Raw genomic sequence first — 25,234 nt, 5'->3', positions numbered from 1 at the left:
AATTATGGATTGTGAGAATGCAAAGATGTATTTATAATTGCCCTGATTAGGTTAAGGTTAAATCAGGGGTTGCTGGGAGGTGCAGCTCAAATGGCCAGAGGGCCTATTCTGCGCTGTATCTCAATAAATAAATTAAAATAAATACACAATCTCTATTTGTGTAATTATGAAGATTGTTTTCAGTAACTGCAGCTACTTCCAGTGTTAATTTCCATTAATCTTCATTAAGTGATTGCCCTTGTTGAAACACTGAAGACTCCATGATATTTAGTGCACCTTTTGGTCTTGAGTATTTAGATAATGTTGTAATGATATTTGGATAAAGAGCTGCTTAATCATGCTTATTCATTTTTACTTTGTGCTTTACATCTATGTTTTATCATATCACCCTATTTGATAAATTGTGACTATACTGCTAATATACTCTTATCTGTTCTGCAACAAGCTTTCATTCAGTTCATAATTATTCACTTGGTCACAAAAGATAATTTTCCAGCCTATTAGAAAATGGATGATTAAAATTTAACCTAGCCATATCACAAGAGGCAGATTTGATTTTTTGACTTTGAAGTTTTTGTTATTTTTAAAGTGAGATTCATTGAAAGTGTTGGGGTTTGAATAAAAATGATGAACTTTTACTTTTAATTATATAGATCACTGATCAGTTCTTAACTTGAGTGCTCAATTGAATTTTGGGTATATTGGCTCAGGAAAGTATGTTAACTTTGGAGATGGGTTACTAGTTCCACCAAAATGGTACCATTGCTTAAATGAATCATTGAGAGATAAGTTGGGTATATTTTTGTGCTTTGGCAAATTGAAGGATAATCTCAACAAGGCATCTAAAGTTATTGAAATTTGTTTCTAGCTCCAGCCATGTTGTCACTTCTTTTATTGAGTGAACACGGAATAAGGGCACAAAATCAGAGCTTAGCCGAGACAGAATGATTTTTGTTTGGTAAGAACCTCAGGATACTGGTGAAAAATGGTAAATAAAAGTGGAGGCATAGATCAGCTCAGATTGAGGAAAACTGGCAGAAGCACGAAGGATGAATGTCCTGGTCTTTTGCTGTACTGTATGTTTCCTTGGTGATGGATCTAATTAATGTTTTTTGTAATTGGTGACTTCAAACACAACTTTAAAGTTTAGCATCTTTAAGTCGATCAGATGACCATTTTCCAACTTCCACCATTATTACAAAGTCATTTGTTGCAGAGGTTTTCATATCTGCTAATTACCCACTGGAATAACCTATAAGGAACCTTTGGAAAGTTAATGGCTTTGAAACCTCAATGGACTTAAACAATAATCATGTGTTTGTGTCTGAATTCTTATCTGAGTAATTTCATCCTGGAGAACTTTATGGGACAGTTCTGTTTTCAGTTTATGCCTTCATCATAGAGAAAGGTTCCCAGGCATTATTACTGAGATCCTTTGCACTGATATGCTATATGGTAAACTTGATTTAGCATGGACTGGGCACAGATTAAAATTGCCCTTGCATTGCCTCAGATTTGTGCTTTAAGACGGTCTTAAATAGTAAATCTTTCAATATGAAAGCATTTCTGTTTTGTTAGCCAGCTTTATTTTTAGTAGATTTAAAAGTGACTGCTGTGGATCTGTACTTCCATAAATTACCTTTGAAACTACTCAAGTTTGCTTGTTAACATGTTGCGTTCCATCCCGAAGACACTTGGAATCTTCCCAGGTCAGATCAGGGGAATGTGTTCATGGCCCGTAAGATATGGCCAGGTTGTTAATGCTTAATCTTTAATCATGTATGTGGCAAATATTTAAGTGTGAGTAATCCTGAAACTTTGGCCATTACTGAGATGTACAGAACAGTTATTCCTAACTTTCAGGGCCTTCCTGCTTTACCCCCCCTAAATAGTGTTGCAATAATTCTGTGACACTATTTATTAAACTGTGTATTTTTAAAAATTTGCACAGGTATGTTACATTCCAGATATCACTATGTATCAACTGTATTAAGTGTCAGGATAAAAATGGCCACTTACTGTTGCAGGTCTGGATGTGAAAGCAGTTTCCGAAGAGCAGCCCTTTGCTAAATAATGAGCTCTTACCCAAGCTTTTTATAAGAAAATGCGCCATATTGGCATCTTGACAGTAGGATGTTACATGGCTCATTTCAGATTCTAATGATTCCTTGCAAGGGAATGTTCTGTGTATCATGCAACCTTTCAGGCAAAAACCTATGGGAGATCTGCTGGGGAGGTAGTCCAGTTTTGGTTTGGACTCCTTTGCCTTCCTGCACTTCTACATGCCAATGGTGAAGTGAAGGGAAACTGTTCAAACAGTGATGTTGTCTTTGCTATAAAGTTGTGCTAGGAAAGCTCTTCCCACATTCAAAATGCAAATACCATTTTGGTTAGTTGTGGTTAGAAATGCGTGTGCTTTGACAAACCATTAAACACTGAATTTTGGTTCCATATAAAGCATGTCATAGCTGTACTTCGCAAATAATTTCTTTCTTATGAATGTTTTCTGATCATTTTTTTTTAAAGAAACCTATGTAATGAGGTAGATTATTTAAATATATTAAATGTCCACCTACTTCAATTTTATACATTTGTAATTATTACCTCTTCTGTGTTTTTATTTGTATGTGTATCTTGTTCCTCTGTTTGCCCCTCTAATATATGCATTGCTTCACTGCCTTGCCCCCTGTTTCTATTATTTCCTGGTGGGCATTGGAAGATGAAGTAATAGTGAGCATTCAGATTGCACTTTCCACTGGTGGGTGTGATGCAGTGCTGGCATTGTGAATAATCACTCTTCTGTAGTCTTTTCAACATTGTTTGTTTTCCCCTCTTTGCTGTCCCTTCACTTCCAATTCTCCCTTCTTTTTGTGTCTCGTCCTTGCTCTGCAACATATGCTCTCCTGTCCCAACTAGAACTTACAGTTCCTATCCTCTGCTTTCTTCCTACTTCTTTGTGTCGTACTAGTCCCTCTTGTGCCTATCAATATAAGCATGGGTTCCCAGGACACAGCAAATGTTTTTCTTTACCATTGTAGTCTGTTTAGAAAGTGCAAGGAGAAGACACATTTCCAGCTAAACTTCTAGTACTGGCAAAGAAGTGAGTAGCAGATTTTGAAAGTGAACCAGGATATAGGTGGATAGGAATTATTCAAACATAGTGGACGGGTATTAATTATGAGCTACCGAGATCAAGAGCCTTAAAGCAAGTTAGCATTAAAATATGACCTGATTAGCAGCTTTAGCCCTCAAAAAAAGATGCCTGCAGAATGGCAACCAGAGCTTTGAAAAGACAGGCTCGCCAAAAGAAAGAGGTGTACGAGAAATATTTCAGCTAAAAATCTTAAATCAAGCAATTTCAGCAATATCAAGGCCAGTTCTTAGTGACAGAGGGCTATACCTCTTGTTGCTGTCCACTGCCACCGTTCCTTTCATTCCTGAACTTAACCTGGTCTGAGTACCGAGAGCTCACTTGCTGGCCTGACTGGTAGCATGGCTGTCTTGCTGAAGAATCATTGCTATGAAACTATGAAAGCCAGCCCAGTTTTGTTAGCTGTCAAAACTGGAAAAGCTTTTAAATGTTTCAATACCCTCAAAGTACAGAAACGTTTAGATACTATTTAAAATATCTTTTTAAGTTAAAAAAGGTCCAATTAACTAAAATCTCTTAAAGCTTACCTAAGTAATTATTTTTGAATTATTTAATTTTTTTTTAAGAAAATACGTTGTCCCTTGTGCTTTCCTTTCTGTAACCATGGAACCTCCAGTGTTGGAGAGAATTCTGACCAGGTCTGCTAGGGTTCAGGAGGCAAATTTCCTGAAAGTAAATACTGAGGAAGCTTAGCATGGGTCAGACTTGCCATTAGGTATCACAGAGAATCCAGCAGTAGGGTGTATTTACTGATATGCCACCTACCACTACAGGGTAAGTTAAGGTCTTCTACCCAATTTTTGCTGGCAATTAAGAGGTAAATATCAGAATTTTTCTGCATTTACCCGCAAAACTCATGTTGACATGGTAACTGGCTATCATATGGCATTATGATAGGAATAACTGAAGCTTTATCCCACTTGTCCATAAACATCTAATTCCAATCTAGTTCCTACCTAATACTCTTGTAATTTGTTCTGCTCCAATTTAATAATCTCCCACAAGGTCTAGAGTTATCCTAATTTTTAGCCATTTTAAAACTTAAGTTTTTACACCTTTCCCTAATCTGTCTGTACATCTTTTCAGAGTGATTGCACTTTTCTTATTTTTGAGTGCAGATCTGATATTTTCCCTGGTTAATAGTGCAGTTTCCCTCTACCCTCCTTGCTGGCTTCCATTTCAGTCTTTTCTAAAACATTGAAACCCCAGAACATTAAGCATCCAGTCCTGCCTCTCCCTCAATCAAGTATGTCTTCAACATCATCTAGTAGTGCTATATACTGATCCATGCTCAAAATTTTCTCTTTGCCCTACCTAGTACTCTGAGCATACAAATAAACACACCTCTACACATCCAGAACATTGTGTCTACCACCTTGCTTCTGCCTGCCCTTCACTATAGACTTACTGGTGATGGTATCTACCCTCTTCTCTATCTCTTCATTTTCTGACCTGTGCTCTGTTCCCATTCCCCTACCAAACTAGTGTGAGTCCCCTCCAAAGCAGAACTAGCAAACCTCCTGGTCGGTATAGTAGTTCTCTCTATTTAAGGTGCAACCCATCTCTCTTGTCCCAGAAGATATACTCACGATCTAGAAGCCTGAAAGCCAGCCGGCTGCATTAGCTCCTCAGCCACACATTCATCTGTTCTATTCCTGCCTTGACTAACACGTGGCACTAGGACTACTCCAGAGATTACTATATTTGAGATCAAAGTGACATGTTTCAGTAACTTTTATGAAATATGTCTACTGAAAGAGGTGGATATGTCTCAGTCAATTCTACAGAAAGAGGTGGATATGTCTCAGTCCATCACTGGCGAAACCCTCCCCACCACTGACTGCATTTACAAGAAGTGCTGCCACAGGCAAGTGGTATCCATCATCAAGAGCCCCCACCATTCAGGCCTACTGTCTACTTGCTCTGTCGTTGGGTAGGGGATACAGGAACCTTGGGTCCCACGTGACCAGGTTGAGGAACAGTTATCACCCTATAGCCATCAGGCTCCTGAACTGGCATGGATAACTTCACTTCCCTCAACTCTGAACTGATTCCACTACCTACAGACTCACTTTCAAGGACTCTGCAACTTATGTTCTCAGTATATATATTTTTATTTACACACTTTTATCTTCTTTTGCACATTAGTTGTTGATCTTTGACAGTCTTTATTAATGCTATTGTATTTCATTATTTTCTGGTAAATGCCTGCAAGCAAATAAATTTTGAGGTAGTATATAATGTCATATACATACTTTAATAATAAATTTACTTTGACTTTGACATATTTGATTCTGATCTCATCCATTGTAGGAAGAATGTTAAGATTTTAGAAAAGGTATAGAAAAAATATGAGAATGGTTCCTAGGATGAGAATCTGCAGTTAGAAAAGAGAATCTGGGCAAATTTTTTTTTAAGAGAAGGCAGAGGGGAGATCTGATTGAATTATGATAAGGGGTTAGGATAGAGTGGATAGTGAGAGGTAGTTTTCAAAGATGAGTCAAGGAATGGATGATGTGTATAAATAAGAAAAATAAAATTGTTTACACATCATGTGTTTGGAATCCAGAATGCATGCCTACTATTGAGTGGAAGCAGGTTCTGCTATGGCCTTTAAGACATTTGAATGAACTTATGATGAGGAAAGGTTTTGCAAGGCCTCAAAAAGTGTCCTGGGGTAGAACTAATGAGTTACTCTGGTAGAGAGCTAGCATGGTCATGATAAAATGCATTAGGTCCTCATCTTAAGCATTTTGTGATTGAAGAGGCAAGCTCATTGTTTGGGTGAAGGTTGCTGTGGATAATTAAATTACATGCATATAATTTTAATTCTATTTGTTTATGCTCCATGCCACAATTATATTTTGCAATGTTAGACAGTAATTATATTACTTATTAACCAAGATGCAAGTGTGTCAACACATCAGGGAAGTGTACATACTGCAAAAATTTTTTTCTGTGTTTGGACATTTGACTCTTCAGGGCTACTCTGTCATTCATTGCGATTATGGCTGTCTTTTACATCAGCACCACTTTGCTGCAAAACCCTGGATCCCTCTGTTCCTTTGATATCCAAAATTCTGTTGATTTCTGACTTGAATATACTGAGTGAGTGGGCCTCCACAGCCCTCGGGTGTGGGCGTGTAAAGATTCACTACTGTCTAGGCAACATAATTCTTTTCATCTCAGCTCTAAGTGGTCAAAATATTATTCAAATCTTGGTTCTGGACACACACAAGGGAAGCATCATCCCTGTGTCTACCTTGTTAAGCCTTATTTAAAGATGCAAATATTACTGAAATTAATTCTTATTTTTTGTTTTGAAGCTCTAGAGAACCTAGTTTCATAATGCTTAATCTCTCCTGGTAGGAAACTTCCCCACTCCTCCTCCCCTTGAGCCTTTGTTCAAGTTATTTTATGTTGTTCCTTAGAGGGTAGTCCAGATCTACACACTATATTCCAGTTACTATCTCACCAGAACCCCATATGATTTCAGCTGGATACTTTCACTCTATTTTAATTGATGGCTAAATTACTATTTGCTTTCCTAACCTGAATAACTTAGTTAATGATTTGTATAGAGGAGCACCTGTTCCCTCTGAACATTGATACTTTTCAGTTTCTGATCATTTAAAGAAAAGTTATGTTTTCCTTTTTTTTACCAAAGTGAACAACTTCCTATTTTTCTTCCATTACTTCACATTCCATGTTTACTGAACCTGTCCACATGTCCCTCTGTTTCATTCTCATACCCACATGACCATCCAGCTTTGTATCTTCAGGAAACTATAATTTTGTGTTCTCTTTCATAGATATAGTTTATAATATATTATTGTATAAAATATATAATATCATTATATATTCATTGATGTAGTTCTGACAGTAGAAGATTCGGGACCAGTCTCTGTAACAACTGACAAATCACAGCTTTCCAACTTGAAAATGATCTGTTTATTCTTTACTTGTTGTCTTTCTGTTAATCATTGTTCAATTTTGGTATACTGCTTCCACTTTGCACCCTAATTTTGTTTAGTAATCTTTTGTGTGGCATCTTATTATAAGCCTTCAGAAAGGTTAAACATATCACGTGTATTGTTTGCCTTTTTGTACCACGTTTGCAAATTGGTTCTAAGTGCTCATGCGTCACTCTTGCATACTTTGCTTTGTTGGATTCAAGACCTTGCTTTAGATTGAGCTAAATCACTTTTGGTTCCTTAAAAATAACATTTTGCTGTCTTAATGGGATGAGAGTGGTGGGGACATTAACCCTGAACAACCACAATGTAATTTTGAAAAGCTTCACTCATATTCCTCCTCTTCAAATTCCATTTATAGACTTTTTAAATAACCGGTATCCAATATATTACAATTGGTGAAGGGTTAAGAATTGGATTCCTAAATTGATGAAATTTGTGTTGCACACTTGAATTATTGTAAAATATTGCACTTCATTTGTAGCATTTAATGCATGTTAAGGAGTAAAGTCTATGTATGATTATTTTTAACTGTATTCTCATGAGTTAATTGTGACTGGGTTTTATCCACTTTGCCCATGGAGGTACTTAATATACTATTAAATTTCAAATTTGACACAGTTGGAAATAACATTGTGATGCTTTGAAATTCATGAATGGAGAGTAAAAAATCATAGTAATACAACAGTATTTTCTTTTTACTTTAAGCGTAAAATCCTTGGCACCTGAAGGAGCAAAGTCAAATCCATCCAAAAGGCATCGCGACCGACTGAATGCAGAGCTAGAACGTCTAGCCAACCTCCTGCCTTTCCCACAGGATGTTGTATCGAAATTGGACAAGCTCTCTGTTCTCCGGCTCAGTGTCAGTTATCTCCGAGCTAAAAGTTTCTTTAATGGTAAGACCACCTGGTGACATACATTTCATATTCTTGCTGTTAACCAAAAGGAAAATACTCTTGTGAATAACAGGATACAAAAAGGGGGTGTGGAATTCCTGCGGAAAGCAAAATTTAAATGTTATCACATGATCTTGAACTCTGGTATACTGAAAGGGAAGCTTTCTTTTGCTGTGAAAATAGATTTCCTTTTATGAATACAGATGGTTAAATCCAAGTTTACTCCAACAAAGCTAGCAAGATTTTAGAGAATGTTTTACAGTGTGAACAGTATGTAATTGCTTTTCTAGGCTGTTTTAACTCCTATTGTTACGTAAAATACTATGAAAACTCTCAACATCCTGACTGGTTTTCTTGTGTAACAAATGATGAATGCTCTTTTAAGCTCAATTTTTCCAATGTAAATACGATATTACTACACTTTTCAGAGCCAGTGGATTGCAGAGGATATAATTTCATATGGCTCAATTAAAAGCAGCTAACTTAAATTTGTCACTGAAGAATTTCAGAACTACTTCTATTATTAGATTGCAGTCTGGTGTATTCCTGAAATGTAAGAGCATGAAGTTAACAACTACATGGCAGGAAGCAACAATTATAATTTCAAAATAGTGAGTCCTGTTTCAAAACAGTGAGTTAAATCTATGGATTTCTGAATCTTAATTTCATTTTCTTGATTTTTCTCTAAACTGAAGTGCTTGTTTTTATTGTATGGTAGTAAGGTGCAAGGATGGGAGAGGATGGGGAATACCAGAAGCTAGGCATAAGACCATTACTTGCCTTTTAAATCTCAACCTCCAGTGAGGTTCTATTTTTTGTAATCAAGTGACCAAGTTTTCTGACTCATGGGAAATTGTTAAAAAGTACAATATTATCAACTCACTTGGGATCAATAAAGTACTTATTAATATGATTATATCTACTGTGGACGATTGGTAAAGGAGAAAATGGAGAGGAGAAGGCAAGAGACTTCTGACTGCTGGAACTATGCATCATTGCACTTGGGGTAGAAAATGTTTGAACAAAGGAAGTTTGGTGTGTGAAATGCAAAAACTGTTTAAAATAGAAAACTATTTATTTGGAAAAGTAGATATTTTAATTAAGATCATGTGTTTTTCCATATGTAATTACGGATATTTCTTTAGAATTGCTCTGCATTATAGGGCATAAATTCTGTGGATTAGAGATAGTAAGGTTTTTAACAAATTTGGATGCATTTTACAGTTTGTGCCTTTTTTCTATATTAAAAAAAATTAGTTGCTTCTCTGCAGATCTCAGGTATGTCTTTTTATGCAATAGTTTGTCTTTAGGAAGATGTATTAACTGAAAAAAACAATGGATATTTAATGAAGCAACACCCAGGAAATGCTGGAGGAACTCAGCAGGTCAGGCAGCATTTTTTGAAATGAATAAATAGTTGTCATTTTGGGCCTAGACCCTTCATCAGGACTGGGAAGGAAGGGGAAGAAGCTGGAATAAGATGGTGGGGGTGGGAGGGGAAGCTATAGTGCATTTAATATTTCAGCAATATTTGAATAATATTGTATAAATGTTGTTTGATTAAGCATCCTTTGTTTATGTAATTCACTATGGATTATATATAAGAAATACAGTTCGTGAATAGCATTTTTTCATTAATCCACTGTGTCATATGTGAATGCCTCACTAAAAGAAAAACCAAGTACACAAATATCCCGTCTCCTGTGTTTTCCTTTCAATTATTTTCTGGAGTTACAAAGCATAGCAGGAGGGGTACAAACTAGAAGGTGATAGGTGAAGCCAGGTGGGCGGGGGAGGGGGGATAAAGTAAGAAGCTGGGAGGTGATAGGTATAAAAGGTAATTGGCTGATTTCCCCTTTCCATCCAGTCCTGATGAAGAGTCTCAGCCCAAAACGGTGACTGTTTATTCATTTCCATAGATGCTGCCTGACCTGAGTTCCTCTAGCATTTTCACTCTGGGTTTCCAACAGCTGCAGAATCTCTTGCGTTTTAAGTACAGTGTGCCGGATTACTATTTCTAAAAAATATCAGAGTTTTTCATTTTGCATAAACTGTTTTCCTTGAAAATATCAGCTTTGTATTAATAATTAAGGTATTTCTAACATATCAGTTCACATTAAGGTTGTAATTAGATACAGAGGATATTAGAATTACAATGAAAAGTAATGCAGTTAGGTTAACAGGCTGAAGGATCTGAAATGTTTCCAGTATTTTGAGTTTTTTATTTTAGATTTCCAGCATCTGCAGTTATCTTTATTTTCATTTGAACCTGAAATGTTCAATTTTTATGAGGTTTTATCAGCCTTGAGATTGGTGAAATCTTAATATTGTGTCTAATGCCAAAATAGTCTTGATTTTTCAATTGTGTGGTTAAATTCCATGTGTATTCCTTGATTCTGATTTTTTTAAAAAATGTGTGTTGTAATCCATATATGCCTTTTGTCAACATTGAAGACAAAATTTTAGATGATTAATTTGGATGACTGGAATTTCTGTGCATATATTTGTAAATCCGAGTTAACTATCCACATTAGCAGACTTGATTGAAAGGTGCATTATAATATGAACAATAAATCTATTATATCAGTATGCATAACGTTGGTTTTGAAGTAACTGAAACTATTGAGGGCTGGCCAGTTCCTTTTCCATCCTACTGCTTCTACTTTGAAAACAGTTCAGTGAATGCTCTTTATATTTCTCCTATTGGAATTCTGATTGTCTTTAATAGAAACAAAACGCTTGATTGTATAATTACCAATTTGGCAAAGATGTTTGCTTTATATGCTGATTTTATGTATTCATATCATCAGTAAACGTAGTAGCTGATTTGATACGTATTTTTTAAAAATGAACCTGAGATGGCTGCCGATATATTAAAGTGCAGTGAGACGTTCGAACTACAAAAAAACACAGTAAAGAATGGTCGAATTTTAAACAAAAAGCGGCGTAGCACGTGTTCTTTTCAAGAGAAGGCACGATCGACTTTTAAAAAAAATCAGAAAGCAGAAGAGTTCATGGGTTCATAAAGAATGAGTCTGGGTGATAACAATCAATTTAAGTAGAAAAGGCTGGCTACATTGGAAAGATTGACAAGTTTGTTTACACAACACATAGCTGGATTTTACATACTGAGCAAATTCAACAGTATTTTGAAGCAAATGAAGTAATCAATGAAAAATAAGTACCAATTTTGCTAAATGCATTGGGTTTAAAGGCATACAGTTTGCTTCAAGGTTTGTCTGATTCAACCAAACAAATAGGTATTAGCTTTGTTGATAATGCAAAAGTAATGCAGGAACACGTACAACTGAAACCATTATTGATTGCAGAACATTTTAGGTTTCATAAGTGAAACCAAAAAGGAGAGACCTTTCAGCATACGTGGCTGAATTGAAGAGATTGAGCATTGTGAGTTCAGTAATGGGCTTAATGATACACTGAGTGATTGTTTAGTTTGTGAAATCTTATAAGAAAGCATTCAAAATGGCTCCTAACTGAAGCACAGCTTGCATTCAAAAGAGCAGTTGAAATAGTTGTTTCAGTGGAAATCACAGACATGGATACAATTGAGTTGCAGTCAGGAATGAAAGTGAGTGTGAACAAAATTGCAACGTCTGAACAGAAACCAGCTAACTTGAACAAATTGTGCTATTGTGACAGGGGCTCACATACATCAAACAAATGCACATTTAAAGGCAAAACTTGTGGAAAATGCAATAAAGTAGGTCACATACAAAAATCATGTTAGCAGACAAAAAATACATGAACTGCTCAAGGAAGAGAAAAAGCTAAAATATCAAGTTACAGTTTCAAAAGGGACACCAGTCTAATGATGTTGATGGAAAATCTGATAATGCTGAGAATGACGTGGGGCTGGCTAGACTTGCATTTACAATTTGAAAGCTGACAATGGGCAAACAATGTGGCTTACACCAAAAGTGAACGGTGAATTAATTAAAATGGAATTAGACTCTGGTTCGGCTGTTTCAGTCATTCTAAAAAATGAGTTTGAATGACATTTCAAATTTAGTTTAAATCCTGCAGATCCATGCAACTAAGAGCTTGTATGGGAGAAAAGATAACTCCTGTAGGAATGACATTCATAACAGTGAAATACTACAACCAACAAGCCACATTAAGCTTGTATATGGTAAAAACAGGAGGGCAACGTTGTGGGGATGTCATTAGCTGAGAGAGCTATAACTTGCTTGGAGATCCAGCCAGAATTTGCATGCTATATCTCCTGCAATAAAGCCATCTGAAAGCAAATTAAGCAAGGTACTGGATGATGCCACAACTGTCTTTGTGTTGTACACCATGAGTTTTTCCTCAACAGAGAGCAAACAGGTGTTGATGCCAACCTCTATGCCTCTGGTTGGAAAGCATATTGGACCGAGGAAGGACCATACTGCTTGGAGGAATCATGAAAATGGCAGAAGTAGTGGTCCGACTACAACAGTTTTTGTAGGCAATGTATCTGGGAAAGCTTCTGATGGGTTAATCAGGTAGTTATTTGCAAAGTGAGGCTTGGTTTTAAGATGGAAGAGAGTTCAGGGAGTTTCAGGAAAGTTGCAAACGCTAAGGTTTGTGATTATAAAGAACCCAAATCTACTCTGCATGCATTAAGGTTATTGCTTAAACTTCAAGTGGGAGACAAACAGCTACTTGTAATAGTAGATAAAAAGGCCAAAGCTCAGCTGGATGAATGGAATGCCAAAAAGAAAGGAATCAATGGAGATACGAAAACTGAGGATTCATCAGATGATGTTATGGATGAGGAAACCAATAGGAGAGATCAGTTGTAAAGGGAGCAATAGAATGATTAGTAAGAGAATACACCACTGAACTGTTGTACATTCCCAAGATCAAGATGCACAGATTAGAAGAAGAAAAAGGAAGAAGAAAGGTGTCCAGAGCTGTCCGAGCCAATTCCTACAGTCTCAGAGTCAACTCGTGCAAGTACCACAGAGGATGCTCCAGAGTCTGAGATTGTTTTCACAGGCATGAGTCTCACCTTATAGTGGAGTGACCTCCCTAGCCAAGAAGGACATTATCCTACAAGGGTAGGATTGTCTCCACAGCAATTAAATCTCTAGGCCTGATTGGGACAATTTAAAATTTACTCTGCTGTGGATGTCTGTATGTAGTATTTGTATTATCTAGTGGGGAGGAGAACGTTGACTCAGACCCTGGCGCAGATTCCATTTGCTTACAAGGTGCAGATTGGAAGTCTGTGTGGGGCACCACTCCTCGCACAGACACTGGAGCAATGTGTGGTTAAGTGCCTTGCTCAAGGACACAAACACGCTGCCACAAATGAGACTCAAACCAGCGACCTTCAAATCACTAGACGAACGTCTTAACCACTTGGCCACGTGTAGTACTGTGTGTATATAGTTGAAATGCATTCTCTATTGAGTTGAAGTTTACAGCTAAGCAGTGATGTAAGCTGGGTATTTAATAGTTTAATAGTTAAATAGTTTTAATAGTTTACTAGTTTAATAGTTAAGTAATACAGATATTTGAGTAATGTGTGTGTCTGTGTAGTAGTTTTGTAGGTGCATACCAAGCATTTTGGGTCCAGATAATTTGTATTTGTATATTCAAAATGAATTGACAGTTATTTGGTTTAGCTTCAGCTAAAATCTATTTCACATCAATAATATAATGAATTTTTATAAATTATTTCTTGTTGTTTTCTCAAAAGGGTATACATGAGGCAATTTCTCAGAAATGATGTTCGTTGTGTTTCCTAATTATAGAAAATGATTCATTATTGTTTCAGTACTGCGCATTTATTATGACGTCAGCTTTGCTGGTAGGTAATCTAGATCAGCGGTCCCCAATCACCGGGCCGCAAAGCATGTGCTACCGGGCCACGAGGAAACGATATGAGTCAGCTGCACCTTTCCTCATTCCCTGTCATGTACTGTTGAACTTGAACATAGGGTTGTCAACTGTCCTGTATTTGCCGGGACATCCCGTATATTGAGCTAAATTCGTTTGTCCCATACGGGACTGCCCTTGTCCCATATTTCCCCCGCTAAGGTAGAGCGTTCCTATGAAACCTTTCGTGCTGAAATGGCGTAAAGTGAAGAAGCAATTACCATTAATTTATATGGGAAAAAATTTTGAACATTCCCAGACCCAAAAAATAATCTACCAGATCATACCAAATTTTCTCCCCCTCCCCCTCCCCCTGACGGTGGTGTCTGAAAAGAGGAAGCTGTCCAAGTTGCATGCCATCTTGGACAATGTCTCCCATCCACTACACAATGTACTGGTTGGGCACAGGAGTACATTCAGCCAGAGACTCATTCTACCGAGATGCAACACAGAGCATCATAGGAAGTCATTCCTGCCTGTGGCCATCAAACTTTACAACTCCTCCCTTGGAGGGTCAGACACCCTGAGCCAATAGGCTGGTCCTGGACTTATTTCCTGGCATAATTTACATATTACTATTTAATTATTCATGGTTTTATATTACTATATTTATACTCTATTCTTGGTTGGGGCAACTGTAACGAAAATCAATTTCCCTCGGGATCAATAGAGTATGACTGTGACTACTATGACTATGACTATAACACATAAAACCAAAAATAAATAACACTAACATGTAGTAAATGCAGGAATTATATGATAAATACACAGCCTATATAAAGTAGAAATAATGTACGTACAGTGTAGTTGGGAAGATGAAGGCAAAACCGATTGTGGGGGGAAAAAAAATCAGCACGTACGCGCATGCGCATATCACGTGCATGTCACGCATGCACACACAGGTGCCTGCGCAAGGCTTCATGGTCATGGTAGTCTCTCCTGGGGTAAAGTGTTCCAAGATTTGACTGCTACTTTTGTCCCTTATTTGAGAATGAGAAAGTTGGCAACCCTAACTGTAAAAGACATGTTGAGGTGAGTTTAACCCTACTTGAACCCCCCCACCCCGGCCGGACAGCCAGTCTGCAAGAATATTGTTAATACTAAACTGGTCTGGGGTGCAAAAAAGGTTGGGGACCCCTGATCTAGACAGTATCACAGTATGCAGGAATTCTGGTAGCTTATTGAATTACTACTGATGTATAGAATAAAGTAAATGCCCTTGAATTAATTGCAAGGCTTGTTTGCAATTCTTTGGTAAGGGGAGGCCTCACCTAGTCAGAGAGTATACTTTGATATTAAAATTTGTGATCAAATTCAGCTGTTTCCTTTCTATTTAAGAAAATAAAATGGATTTGTTGTCTTGTGCAAAAATGGCCTTTGCCTCCTGTCCTATACTGGAGCTTCATGAGGAGGAGGTTGTGCCTGAGAGAGGTTTGGGACAATGAATTTGAGTTCCCCAGAGTTCTGTGTGGGCACCTTAGTAAATAGTAGCACTCACAACACACTGGAGGAACTCAGCAGGTCGGGCAGCATCCGTGGAAAAGATTGGTGACGTTTCGGGCCAGAACCCTTCATCAGGACTGTAGAGGGAAGGGGCAGAGGCCCTATGTTTTTTGGTGAGGTCCTGTTCCAGGGGTAAGTAAGAGATGGTGTCAGAGAGCTGCCGTTTGGCGTCAGTGAGGTAGAGGTTCGTCCGCCAGACTACTGCGGCACCACCTTTGTCAGCAGGTTTGATGGTGAGGTTGGGATTAGTGCAGAGAGAGTGGAGGGCAGTGCGTTCAGAGGGAGTGAGGTTGAAACAGGAGAGAGGAGTGGTGAAGTTGAGACGGTTGATGTTTCGGTGACAGTTGGAGATAAAAAAAATCAAGTGCAGGTAGAAGGCCAGGCGGGGTGTCCAGGAGGAGGAGGAGGGTTTTAGACAGGAGAAGGGGATCTTCAGTAGGGGGAGGGGAATCCTTGCCAAAGAAGTAGGCTCGGAGACGGAGGCGACGGAAGAAGAGTTCAGCGTCATGGCGGGCACGGAACTCACTGAGGTGTGGACGGAGGGGGACAAAAGTGAGGCCCTTGCTAAGAACAGAACATTCTGCCTCAGAGAGGGGAAGGTCAGAGGGGATGGTGAAGACACGGCAAGGGTTGGGGCTGGGGTCGAAGGAGGGTGAAGGGTGGGAGGTCTCAGGAGGGAGAGGGGGGTTGGGATATTCAGGGAGAGTGGGGTTAGGGGAGGATGAGGGATCAGAGGAATGGAGGGGCGATGAGGGGTAGAGGGAAGGTTGGGAGTCGCGGGGAGGAAAAAGGGTAGTGGGAGAATAAGACGGGTGGTAGGATCCAGCGGCAGTAAGAGCGGTCTCAGTCTAGAGAGGGTGCCTTCCCTCTGCAGTCCTGACGAAGGGTTCCGGCCCGAAACGCTTACCGATCTTTTCCATGGATGCTGCCCGACCTGCTGAGTTCCTCCAGCGTGTTGTGAGTGTTGCTTTGACCCCAGCATCTGCAGATTATTTTGTGTTTAGTAAATAGTAGCTGATGCAAATATTGGTAATTGCTTTATTTGTCACAAGTACATCAAAACATTGAAAAACCTGGTGAATTGTGCTGTATGATAGAAAATTGTGAAGATCTTCAAATGTCCTGTTACAACAATTGCAATATGTTGAAATAGCCTCATTATAGGTTGCAAAGGCAGAGAGAAACAACACTGAGAAAGGATTTGAAAACAGGTGTGAAGAAGTTGATGTTGAGATGCTGCTAGGAGCTATTTTAGGGCAACATTTATGAATGAGCAAGACTTGGAGTTAGGAAGTGGGCAACCACTTTTCGTATAATCTCTTTGGAGAGGGTTCAAAGGAGGTTCACAAGGATGTTTCTGGGAATGAAAGGGTTATCATATGAGGCACATTTGATAGCTCTGGGTCCGTACTCACTGGAATTTAGAAGGATGGGTGGGGGGGGGCGGGTGGATCTCGTTGAAACCTTTCAAATGTTGAAAGGCCTAGATAGAGTTGATGTAGAAAGGGTGTCGCCCATGGTGGGGGATTGCAGGACAAGAGGGCACAACCTCAGGATAGAGGAGCATCCATTTAAAACAGATGCGGAGAAATTTCTTTAGCCAGAGGGTGGTGAATTTGTGGAATTTATTACTACAGGCAGCTGTAGAGGCCAGGTACTTGGGTAAACTTAAGGCAGAGCTTGATAGGTTCTTGATCGGACACAGATTCAAAGGTTATGGGGAGAAGGCTGGGTGTCGGGCTGAGGAGTGGGGAAAAGGGGATCAGCCATGATTGAATGGCGGAGAAGACTCGATGGGCCAAATGGCCTAATTCTGCTTCTATGTCTTATGGTCTCTTGATGAGTGTGAAAGGAATGCACAGGAACAGTCATCTAGAGTTAATAAGAACTTGAGAGTTTCAGCAGGTCTTGAGTAAAGCCATTGCCGGACTAATGAAATCTTACAGAGATTGATGGTGTGGATATGTGAACAAATGCCCAATTTAATGTTACATACAACAATAAGATCTGCCTGTTTCGGTTTATGAAAGAATTTTCTGGGAAATAGCACTTTAACAGGAATCAGACGTTTCAAAATGTCATTGAACATTCTATATCTAGTATAAGTTTAATAAGAATAAGCAGTGTGCAAATTTGGAGACTGAAAAGGGTTTAGGAAAAATGGTGTTGAGAAACTAGGGATTGTCTGGATACCTTGTTAGTCATGACCAAGGATACACTTTCAACTAATCAACCAATCAAGGAACTATCAGTGAAATGTCTGTAATTCTGAACCCTGGAAGGTTGTGGAGGGTAGATGATTGGGGAAAGGAAGTAGATAAGTTTTAAAAGATCTTAGAATTGAGGACTGTCGGAGAGTGGCACAGGAGAAGAGATGAGGCCTGGGAATATTAGCCATGATCATATTGAATGGCAAACCTACCCTGAGGAGTTGAGAGTCCTAGTTCTATACCTATTTCTTCATTTTCTTATTATGTTAAATTGTGGATGAGATAAGCAGAGTAAAAGAGGAAGGATTAGGAGTTTATCAGCTTTAAATAAATTATTAAGCCAGACTTAAGTACATCCCAGGCTGTTAAAAGAAGCAGGGGAGGAAATCGTAGAGGCTCTGACAGCAGGAGTGTGCCAAAGAATTATTAATGCCATGCCATTGTTTTTGTTTAAATACAAATTAAGAGATAATATAGGTAACCATAGGCCATTTAGTTTAATTTTGAAGTGGGCAAAATATAGAAACTATTGTACAGGGTAGTATGTACCTTCATTTACAAAGGCTCAATTTCATCTGTGCCACGCATATTAGATTTGTTAATGGAAGGTCATGTGTAACTAAGTGATTTCCATATTTTCTTAAGATAAAAACAAGGTTTTTGAGCTTCTTGAGTCTATAGCAAATCCCAAAGCAGTTCCATTCCCAACTAATTTTCCCTATAGCCATTTCTTCCCATATTTGCATCACGTAATTCTGAAATTAAGTCTGCAAACCAGTATGCTTTGGGATGTCACCAGAAACTAGAATGCTTGAGGAAAACCCATTAATTCCTTGTGAGATTGTGCAAACTTCACACAGAGCACCGAAGATCAGCATTGAATCTGGGTTGCTGGAGCTGTGAGGCAGAAGCGTAACTAGCCGTGCCACCCCAACTTGATAGAATTTTTTGAGTAAGTAATAAAAGGGGGTCGATGAAATCTGACCTTAGAACAGCAAGACACAATGTAAGAGCAGTGAAGTTATGCCTGGACTGCATCTGACAGGCCAGGCAATTGCTTAAGCATTGCATATAGTTCTGGTGACCCAACAGGAAAGCTGTGATTGCTGGGATATTGCTGGGACCGGAAACTTAAAGCTGTGAGAAATGATTGAATTAACGAGTGTTGTTTTCTTTGGAACAGAACTAAGGAGAATCTTCTTTTAAGATTATAAAGTAAGAAAGATTATATAGGGGTTACATGTAATGTGATAGCCAAGGGGTTAAAAGCCCAGAGCAAAAAATTATTCAGTAGAAGATTATGGGGAAATTTTGGGTTACAATGTATCTCCCAACCCACTCTTTATCCTGATTCCTCTCTGTCTTGAACTGGCTTCTGACTCAATATCTCCTTTCCCCAACCTCCATTCCCATCTCACTCTGTCTTACTCTGCCTTGACTTCTGGTCCCTCTCCTACCCCCTCCTTGACGTCCCCTACCTTCTCTTGTAACATTCAATCTTCTGACATCCTGCTGAAAACTTCCTGGCCTACCAATGAGGCTTCCTGAAATGGGAGGCAAACTTGTTAAGAGCTCAATTTTTTTTGGGTAGAGCGTACAGGAAAACTATTCTTGGTGACCCTCTGACGATAGCAGGCCTCAGCTATGATGTATAAATTGCCTTCAATTCAATCTTTATACTGTGGTTTCAAAAGTGAGATTTGAGATATTAATCTATCAGTAATGTTGTGGCTAATTGTCTGATTCTGAGGGCAGAGTGCCAGACTAGGTGTCTATTCTTCTCAGACACTACTTCCTGAAAGCTTTTTCTGCTGGTGCCCTTCAAGACTTGATTGTATGATTTTTATTTTGTGTGAAGGTCAGTTACTTTATAAAATAAATTCACTTCAAACAGTATGAATGTTAGATTATTCTTGCAGAGGAGCTAGTTATGGGTTGTGATTTTCTGCTATTAAAAAGAGGAAGACTACAGTTAGTCCCAGTGAGACCAGAGAAATCCAAACCTAAAATAATTACCCTTCCACCTCTCCCCATACTCTTTCTATTTAAGTTTGCTGACAATATGTGATTTTGAAATTTTAGGATTGTGGGACAGAATTAAAAATGCACGGAAAATGTTTCTATGGGACATGTTGGATTTCCCTGTCCTTGTATTTCAGCTGTCATATTCAGTGTGCCTTCTGCACCCCTAGTCTACATACTGCAATCTTTCTTTCACCTACTTCACCCTCAAATCAAAGCTAGCTTAACTTGACATGAAGCAGGAAACAAATCTGAATTGCAAGCTACTCAATCTCCTGTTATTAATTGGCAATATTTAAATACTAGTTGAAAATGCTGACTCATTTTGCATCTGGAGGTGATCCAACAAAATTGACATCAGTCACCCAGGTTCAATCCTGATCATTACGCTGTCTGTGTGGACGTTGCGGGTGATCCATGGGCTTTTGTCATTTGCTCCGATTTCTATTTGCATCCCAATGTTTTTGTGGTGAGTTAATTGACCATTGTAAAGAATCCCTTCACGACATTAAATGGCCAAAGAATAAAGAGAGCTGGGGGTATCAACTTGAAAGCATAATTTGCAGGGTTATGTAGAAATACATGAGGAGGTTTGGGGGACAGCTGGGAGTTGAAATCAGGTAGGCCACAATGGACCGTTGGCCTCCTTAGTGGTCATAATAAGTAAATGTGATCAGTGATGATTAAACCTCTCGAAGATCTGCCATGATTATTTTCAGACTTTCTCATTGTTCATGTAACTACTGTAAACGGTTATTGGAGATGCAACGAAGAAGCTTATCCTCAAATTGCTTCATCTTTCTTTTGTGGAGTAATTCAGTTAATAGATTTTCTGTTGAATGTTGTGCATTTAGTAGAACTCATTCACCACTTTGCCCCTATGTTAGTCAGTACAGATTTTTAATGGTTTCTTTTTGGGTGTTACTTAAAAAGATGGTTCTAAACAGAACTGGAGAAGTGTCTTTGCCTGAAATGTTGACTCTTTATTTAAATTTCCATAGATACTGCCTGACCTGCTGAGTTCCAGGAGCATTTTGCATGTGTTTCTCTAAACCAGTGGTTACTGATGTTTTTTTTAAGGCTATGGAGCCTTACTATTAACCAATGGGAATCTGTGGACTCCAGGTTGGGAACTCTTGCTCTAAGCAGAATTCATTCAGCAAACTGTAGGTGATTCAGATTTGATCTCCAGTCTATAGAACTTTGTTGATCTGAGATGAGTGGCGTTGGAGTGCTGCAGAGAAATGTCATGAGGAAACTCCAGCCAAAGCCTTTTGTTCTTTGTGGCCGTGATTAATGTCCACCTGCTGTTGGGTTAGGTTCTTTCTTATCCATGGCTAAGCAAGTAATATATATGTCATTACTTGTGGGATCATAAATAATTTGGCTGTTTTTGGAAAGGTTCAAGGATAGTTTGGTTGGGCTTATGGTTGGAGTGGAGGGGATGGTTTTGAATCAAAGGGCAACAATTGATTAAATTGAAAGCTGTATGAAATGTATTGGTGCATCTGGCTCAGTAAATACCTTTTGTATGTAGCTTACTAAAAATAGCACTGATATTTAAACGGAGGAAATGCCTCGAGGTTTTCAAAGAAGGATCTGTATTTTTTGAGAAAATAAGCCCGTTAGTACTCTCCATCTTTAACTTCATTAAGCTGCTGACCCTTTTTTAAAAAGATAGCCTTTAAAATTACCGTCTTGAGTCTTTAATGCCTTCTCAACTTTTCTTGTTTCTAATATGACCATGTTACATTTTTAATTGGGATATTACCAGGTCAATTAAAACCATTGCATAGCTTGGGGTTTTAAAAAAATCTGTGTGGAAGTGAGGCAGATTAACTAACTTTAGGTTTAAAAAAAAATCGTCTATTCTGTTTTTTTAAAAAAGAGGAAGTATAATATTTGAACAGCTTTAATATGAAAATGCTTCCTCCTTGAATTCTGGAATAGTACAATTAATGTGAGTAAATATTTAAAATTTGTGTCCAATTAACTTGCAAACTTTTGTTTGTGAGCTAAGACTACTTGTAGCATCTCACAGGGTGGTTGTTTCCGGAAGTAGGGAGTTTTATCATCGGCCGAGTTGTAAGTTGAGCAGCATTTACATGAGACAGGAAACTGCTTTAATGTGACAGGAGCTAGTGAGCCATTGACCTGTGCCTCTTGTGTTGCTGTTTATCTCATACAATTTTTGGGAAAGGGCACTGAACTCAAATCTGGTTATGGGAAGGAAAGTGGAAGCTGAATATTCTTCCTTATTTTCTTACAATGTAGAAAAAAACCACTCGGCCCATCAAATGTGTGCACGCTCATAAAGCAAACCCTTTCTCCCCACTAAGTTTCCCTGTAGTACACACTCTCCTGTATGGTAGCGAGACTTGGACCATCTACTCTAAGCAGGAGAGGAAACTCAATAGTTTTCACCTGCGCAGCCTTTACTGCATCCTCGGCATCACCTGGAGAGACAAAGTCCTAAACTCTGAGGTCCTCTCCCACGCTGGACTTCCCACAATTTTCACGTTTTTAAGACGACGCAGACTTCGCTGGCTGGGCTACATCCGTCGTATGAAGGATGTTAGACTGCCAAAGGACATCCTCTACAGAGAACTAGCAACAGGCAAGAGGAACGTTGGTAGACCCCAGCTTCACTTCAAGGACCTCTGCAAGCATGACATGAAAGCCTTAAAAAATCAACACAGAGTGCTGGAAGGGGATACAGTAAACGACCGTAACAAATGACGAGGTGCTCTTCAGCAACACCTAGAGCAAGGTGAAAGAGTGATCCTGAGTCAGTTTGAGGAGCGGAGAGCTAAACGGAGAGCACAGTGGACAACAATTCCACGATGCCCTACACATGCAGCAACTGTGGCAGAGCCTGCCGTTCCAGGATTGGCCTCAATAGCCACAGTCGACGCTGCTTGACAAACCAGTGACTACCAGAGGTACAGTACCCATGGTCGACCATGACTGACGGAGGCCACGCACTCACAGTACATTCTATCCACCTTAATTCTACCAGCCAACACATCTAAGAATAACTTACAGTGGGCAATAAACTTATCAGTCCACATCTCCTTTTGATGTTGATGGAAATCAGATCACCCCAAGGAAATCTACATGATTCGAGAGAGATCCTGCAAACTCATCATGGACAGCACTGGAAGCTGAAACTCAGTCATTGTATCGCTTTGGGTATCTTAATTCTATTTGAGCAGTTGAAAATGTTTGATTCAGAGAAATACTATTTGTACTTTAAAAATCCATTCAGAAATGAATCATTAAAGCACTCATCATAAAAACAGCAGTCAGTTCTTTGGTTAATGTTTCTCAAAGTCTTTAGTGTAGGCATGGAGGATCACAATTCAACCTACTGAATAATTGAACTGGGCTTTAGGATTAATGTTAGAGGGTGGTAATTTCAAATAATCCATTGGTAACTATTCTACTCTACTCCCTCAATACCTTGCAATAACCCTCATCTTCCACCCTCAGTTAAATGAGCATGATCTTAGGCTTTTAGAGATGCTCTGTCGTCGTCTTAACCTTTGCGACATGGAGTTCTATGTAATATTGTTTTGTATTTGCTGCTGCTCTCTTTCAAAAAGAAACATGTTGGTTGGTTGGCTCTCATCTCATCTCTCTAACATGTGCTGGCAATGCTTTGCGCTCTTCCCACAAAAAAAAATTCAATCCAGCACTTAAGGCGATTCAGGTCTTCCATTTCCCACATGTATCACCAAGACCTGACTGGTATAATCTAAAATAAAGGAATGAGATTTACTTTGGTCAGACACATAATATTTTTCGTAATCGTCCAAGGAGGAATTTAATAAAATGGAAAATAAGCAGATATCTGTGGCTGTTTTGAGTGATGGCTGTCATTCCCCTGCCCTTTTTTCTGGCTTGGAGTTTTTTTTCCCCCTTTTTCCATTTTCACGTAGCTGAGAAGAAGACATTGTTTTGCACTTTAAAGACTTGAACTTCACTAGCTTGGCAATTTGAGACTGTTATACTGTAATGATACTGTTAATGCACTCTCTGACCCCCAGCTGCCTCCCAGTATCATCCATGCAGTCTCCTAAGAAAGATGACATAAAATCAGGAAAAAAACAATCCAATTTAGGAGTAATTCTCTTGGAATTTCAGCTTTGGTGTCCCTGTCTGGCTTCTTAATACTTGTAGCAAATTTGCAATTATCTTCCAGTATTGGAACTTGCTTGTTCACTGCACACACACATTACTGGCATTCATAGCCCATCCCTAGTACAGAAGCCAAATTAGGTAAGGATTTGCTTCTCTCCTTGATCCCTCGCAAATGGAGGTGTTTTTGAAATCACCTTCAGTTTAAAAAGTCTTGGTGATGTCCCTCATGAGTTGAATGACTAGTTTTCTTTTTTTTTCAAATTGCTGTAACCACTGCCTTTTACGACTGGCTGCCAAATCACTATGCTCTACAATTCCCTTTTTTAAACTCTGCACTTCTGTTGCTTTAACTCCTTTTTATGGCACCCATTAAAATCTACCTCTTTGACATAATCTGAAGAAATTTAGTATATCAGATGAATTTCTCAGAAATCCCATGGCTTTATGATTATTTTTGGTGATACAGAAAATCCAGATTAATTTCAGTACTTGATTTAAAAAAAGATATTTCCATGATGGAAACTTGTGTGTCAGGATCAATGCGTCAGAAATTTCTGCTTGTCTAGTAAAATAATCATATTACAAAACTCAGTAAGGTCAGTAAACCTTCGCAAAAAGCAATGCTTTCTAACATACACTCAGTGACCACTTTATTAGGTATCTCCTGTGTGTGTTCAGAGATGCTCTTCTGGACACCACTGTTGTATTGCGTGATTATTTGAGTTACTGTCATCTTCCTGTCAGCTTGAACCAGTCTGGCCATTCTCCTCTGACCTCTTCCATTAACTAAAGGAACACACACAAATTGCTAGTGGAACTCAGCAAGCCAGGCAGCATCTATTGGAAGAGGTACAGTTGACGTTTCGGGCCAAGACCCTTCGTCAGGATAGGAGAAGACTTCTATCATTTTGAATCTCCCCTCCCCCTCCCTCTTTCAAATCTCTTACTAGCTCTTCCTTCAGTTAGTCCTGATGAAGGGTCTCGGCCCGGAACGTCGACTGTACCTCTCCCAATAGATTCTGCCTGGCCTGCTGCGTTCCACCAGCATTTTGTGTGTGTTGCTTGGATTTCCAGTATCTGCAGATTTCCTCATGTTTGCGTCTATCATTAACAAGATATTTTTGCCCACAGAGCTGACCCTTTATATTTTTTTGTTTTTTTGCACCATTCTCTGTAAACTCTAGAGACTATGCATGAAAATCCCAGGGGATCAGCAGTTTCTAAGATACTCAAACCACTCCATCTGGCACCAACAATCATTCCATGGTCAAAATTACTTGGATTACATTAATTCCCCATTTTCCTGTTTGGTCTGAACAACAGCTGAAACTTTTAGACCATGTCAGCATGTTTTTATGCAATGAGTTGCTGCCATGTGATTGGCTGATTAGATATTTGCATTAATAGGCAGGTGTACCTAAAATGTGGTCACTGAATGTATAAGTTAAT

General features: G+C 38.8%; 1 protein-coding gene across 1 annotated transcript in view; it reads left to right on the top strand.

Annotated features, from left to right (window-relative positions):
- LOC134344263 (aryl hydrocarbon receptor-like) overlaps positions 1-25,234 on the top strand; it is a 211,695-nt gene that overhangs the window by 10,354 nt on the left and 176,107 nt on the right. Inside the window, exon 2 of the mRNA XM_063043763.1 lies at positions 7,834-8,021. Coding sequence (XP_062899833.1) covers positions 7,834-8,021 — 188 coding nt within the window. The remainder of the gene's footprint in view (positions 1-7,833; positions 8,022-25,234) is intronic.

The sequence above is a fragment of the Mobula hypostoma genome, chromosome 3 (assembly GCF_963921235.1).
Source record: "Mobula hypostoma chromosome 3, sMobHyp1.1, whole genome shotgun sequence".
NCBI lineage: Eukaryota > Metazoa > Chordata > Chondrichthyes > Myliobatiformes > Myliobatidae > Mobula > Mobula hypostoma.
Note: the sequence above shows the minus strand (reverse complement) of the source record. Positions and strands in the feature narration are given on the sequence as shown.